General features: G+C 35.4%; 1 protein-coding gene across 1 annotated transcript; it reads left to right on the top strand.

Annotated features, from left to right (window-relative positions):
* Window positions 1-263: 263 nt before the first annotated feature.
* LOC141442994 (dol-P-Glc:Glc(2)Man(9)GlcNAc(2)-PP-Dol alpha-1,2-glucosyltransferase-like) lies at window positions 264-4487 on the top strand. The gene is made up of 2 exons (XM_074108207.1): window positions 264-433; window positions 2065-4487. Exon 2 carries the CDS (start codon window positions 2081-2083, stop codon window positions 3524-3526), a length of 1446 nt encoding a protein of 481 aa, XP_073964308.1. The 5' UTR covers window positions 264-433; window positions 2065-2080; the 3' UTR covers window positions 3527-4487.
* The last annotated feature ends 441 nt before the right edge of the window (window positions 4488-4928 follow it).

The raw sequence follows: 4928 nt of genomic DNA, 5'->3' as shown, positions 1-4928 counted from the left end.
AACTTCGAGTTTCGATTTTGGTAGTAGCCCTGCAGCCAACACAATACTTGTATTGTTTTTTTTGAATAAATATATGAATGAATATATGAATATGCCTACTGTCAACTACTGTCAAGTCAATGTCAAAGATTTAGCAGGGCTACTATGAAACTCTAAGTTGTCGTGCGAGTCGTGCGGTCCCTCCGACACTTACACTATTTATATACGAGAGCGAGAGGGACGGTACGGTACGAACTTCGATTTCGTAGTAGCCCTGCAGATGATCGGCGCCATTGCCAAATTGCCATTGTTACAAATATGCCGGTTGAGGCCGGTCTGCTATATCCTACTATTTTCTGATAAGAAACTTGCCATTTCATTGTAAAATAAACATTTATTAGCATCTAACCACTCTACTTCCCCGCTTGCAGCGGCATCGCATACATAAATACAGGTAAATATTTGTCATGTAACCTCAATTTTTCCTGTTGATATTTTTTACAAATAACAGACACGCCTTGCCTTGTAGGTATGAAACTAAAATTAATTTGTAATAATCTTATCTAAATGTATTGGCTTCAATGTTTCTGTTGAGAACAAAGGTCGGAATAAATACTTTATTTAGGTAATGTTTGTTTCATTTCAGTATTTTATAAATTAAAAATAATTTCAATATTTTTCATGATAGGTACTTCCTGAGTCTAAATAATAATATGCCTGTGAAGATACAAACCTCCAGTGTACATTTTCGCATTTGCTATTTTTTTCTACACCATTCTGGATTGAGGCAGTCTTATAAAAAAAAGATTTTTTAAATATCCTCATTCATTCATTGAAAAAAGAATCTTAAGAATTTTGAAATAATATCCAAAATAACAAAGCTGGTGACAATGTCTAGGGCTTAACTAAAAAAAAGTAGGCCCCCTTTGGTATAGTCAGACCGTCTAATTTCATGTAGTGTTTAATAATAATTAAAGCATATACATATAATAATGACCTATAGATTTATTTCACCCGTGAGCCGAGGTGAGGGTTGATACTTGAGGTTGAGGGCAAAATATGTTTAATGAACAAGTTACACACCGCTTTTCACTGTGATTTTGAGGAAAATGTTTATTTTCCAACAATGCAATAAATGCTCATACACACACACACACAAATATCACGCCTTTATTCCCAAATGGGGTAGGTAGAGCACACAAAACATTACCGCTTCGGAGCCACTTTAAGCAAATTTAGGTTTTAAGTTTGACAAAAACGGTACAATAGTGACAGGTTGCCTATGGTATACCTTAACCTATCCTCAGGCGCTCTTACAACATCCACGGAAGAAATATGTAACTCTAACCCAACCCAGTCTCTCATGCTCATTGCCTTTAATATATAAGTTAACTAATTTATAATTGTATTAAAAAAAACTTGCTCTTTTTTTCTGTTTATGGCTTTGGTGCCTGATTACCGTGGTCTAGAAATGATTTGGATAATAAAAACATTTATGTCATCATCATCATCATCATCATCAGCCCGAAGACGTCACTGCTGGACAAAGGCTTCTTAGAACGCCACAATGAACAACAACTTGCACTTAACTATAAACATCTTAATCTATTATATATTATTTAATATAATATTATATATTATATATATATACATAATAATTATTCATATTTAACCATTTGTAATAATTTCATATAAAATACTAAATTATTTCTTGCTGTTCATTATTAAGGAATCCCTTTTTAAATGTGCTGATTTATTCTGATAGGATAAATCATGTAGAACTCTACCTTTATTATATTTTATAGAATTAAACTATATCTAATAATATCAAAAATTATTGTGCATCTTACACTAAAATATATAATATGAATTTATAATTCATTATAGGTTTAATTAATAACCTATTTTAAACCTATTTTAACTATGTCATCTGCAGTAAATTTTTAACAAAGTTGTATAAATACTTAATTGACCCTCTAATATTCTTGTGTCCTAATGTCTTAACAGGCATCACATCTAGACCTGCCTGTTTATAATTCCATCCATGTTGTAAATAAATAAATAAAAAAATAATAATTATTTCAGATCTGAAACTGCTGCCATGAAACCAACCCGTAAATACTACTTGTTCCTGCTGCTGGCTCTGGCCTTCTACTTCACAACATCAAAGCTGATCTTCGACAAAGTCCATGACACTACACAAATAGTCATCGATGAGCTGTTCCACATCCCTCAGGGTATCGCTTACTGCCAACGTAACTTCTCACACTGGGACCCGAAAATAACAACTCTACCAGGGCTATATTTAGTAACTGCTGCTACTGTAGGCACATACTTTGAATGCGACACATATAGTTTACGTTTCGTGAACCTAGTTGCTTCATGTGTAAACCTCATGATTTTCTCGTCAATTTTAAAGTTCATTTATGGTAGTAACTCGGAGAGCCAGTTTAAAATTGTGTTGCAGGCGTTCAATTTGGCTCTGTTGCCTCCGTTGTATTTCTTCTCCCATGTGTATTATACTGATACATTGTCGTTGACATTTTTGCTTGCATTTTCAAGATTATGTTTTACGAGTAAGCATAAATTTTTTATTCTGGTTTTTGGCATGTGTAGTGTGCTGATGCGACAGACTAATGTAGTCTATGTAGCTATGGTATTAGGTCACAAAATGCTAGATATTATGATAAAGAGTTCTAGAGTTTTCGGTAATAAGTATTTAACGAAATCTAATTTAAGCACCAATTCTGTTATCGCTAAGGACGTTGATGCATCAAAGTTGAAACGCTACTACAGTATTAATGATGTATTCTTAGCTCTGGGATATCATATAACAACATGTTTTGGAACGTTTTTCAAGTTCTTAACCGCACAAGACTGGCTTATTATAATTACTCATAGTGTAACTTTAGTTTCGTTTCTAGTTTTTGTTTTTAAAAACGGCTCTTTAGTAGTCGGTGATAAGACAGCCCATGAAGCTTCCTTGCATTTACCACAGATGCTATATTTTTTGATTTTTTATGGTGTCTTTGCATTGCCATATGTAATTGCCAAAATACCATCTACTTTGAGACTTATGATGAGAAATAAGACTAAAATAGTGTTGTATTCCATTTTATTCACCCTCATAATTCACTTTAACACTATAGCACATCCCTATTTACTAGCAGATAACCGTCATTATACATTTTATGTTTGGAACCGGTGGTATGGAAAATATGAATTCGCTAAATACCTAATGATACTTCCTTATACCTTTCTATTATTCAGTTTGTACGATAATTTGAAAGATCAGAACTGTGTTGCGTTTTTGTTGCCATACACAATTAGTCTGTTCTTGGTGTTGTCATTGCAGAAAATGATTGAGATTAGGTATTTTTTGGTCCCGTATATAATTTTGAGGCTGCGTTTCGTTCGTCCGTCGAATAACATTGTAGCGTTTGAATTCTTGTGGTATTTAGTGATTAATGCAGTTACGTTTTATTTGTTTTTCAGTAAAGAGATTATGTGGAAGGATTTTGATTATGCACAGAGAATTATTTGGTAAATTAGAGTTTAAGGGTCTACGCTAGATGACGCTTGCGCGGAGCGGGTGGCCGCCTGTTGAACAACAGTACGAGCAGCGCTAACTGCGCGCGTCGCGTGCATGGGATTGTACAGTCACCATCACCAATATCTGACACAAGCGTGCATAAATATCTGATACAACTCTGTTTCTAGGGCCGGTAAGACGTGTCGGATATTTTTGCACGCTCCGCTGTGGCAGATATTTATGCAGGTGACTGTACCTGTCCTGCGCCCGCAGGTATGCTAGCTAGCGTAGGCCCTAATGGTTTGAGACTACCCCACTGACCAAATTTCAAAAATGATGGTATTTGCTGATCACTGGAAGTTCCTGGTGATAAACACGTCATGGAATCTTGGCAAGCCCTCTTAGTCAGAGAGGAGGCCTACACCCAGTCATAGGATATCCTACTTAATAATTATAAATGCGAAAGTTCGTATATGTTTGTTACCCTTTAACTTAATGGCTGAACGATGAAATTTTGTGTGCAGGTAACTATAGTCTGTCAAAAAAGAGTAGAAATTAAAAAGTAGCAACACTGTAGTGTCCTCTCTTTTTGGTTTGACAGGGTTTGAAAGGGATGACACTACAGTGTTGCCACTTTTTAATTTCTACTCTTTTTTTGACAGACTATAGATCTCTTGAATAACACAGGCAACTGTTTTTCCTAATATTTCTGCTGGATATCGGAATAAACAGTTGGTATCCAACCGCTGCCTGAATTATTCCAATTTAATTTTAAAGCACATTGTTTAATCTAAATGTACTTGAGAATAATAATGTTTTCAGTGATGCCAAATATTAAATGATATTGTAACGGATAACTCACGTCTTAAACCGAGTTTAGCTCGACATGTTTCGGGCTATTTCATAGCCCTTCTACTCAGGAGCACGCGAACGCGACTCGGCGGCTGCCGCAACACGCACAGAGCGCGCGAGCGAACATGCCCGAAACAGGTTGAGCTAAACTCGGTTTAAGACGTGAGTTATCCGTTACAATATCATTTAATATGAGTGAGTCTCACGGTAGTTTCATGTTCAAAAGATGCCAAATATGCTTAAATTAAATTTTTATTGAAGTATTAATCGAATAGTTTCTATTAATATTATCCCATCAAATCATAAATGTGAATGAGAGCCAAGTTCAATATTATGATATATGCCTTGATTGTTGATTTTAATGACTGAACTGACCATTGAACTTGGCACTTGGCACGCATTTAGATCTCACTTCTTTTGAAAATACAAACTGAAATATAGATGTACAGAAAAAACAGAAAAATAAGACCATCACTGGGAATCGAACCCAGGTCCTCGGTAATCCGTACCGCGTGCTATACCGCTACACCACTGATGGTCAACGGTAGTACCGACACGAATTTCC

The sequence above is a fragment of the Choristoneura fumiferana genome, chromosome 26 (genome assembly GCF_025370935.1).
Source record: "Choristoneura fumiferana chromosome 26, NRCan_CFum_1, whole genome shotgun sequence".
NCBI lineage: Eukaryota > Metazoa > Arthropoda > Insecta > Lepidoptera > Tortricidae > Choristoneura > Choristoneura fumiferana.
The sequence above is the reverse complement of the archived record's forward strand: the minus strand, read 5'-3'. Positions and strand labels throughout refer to the sequence as shown.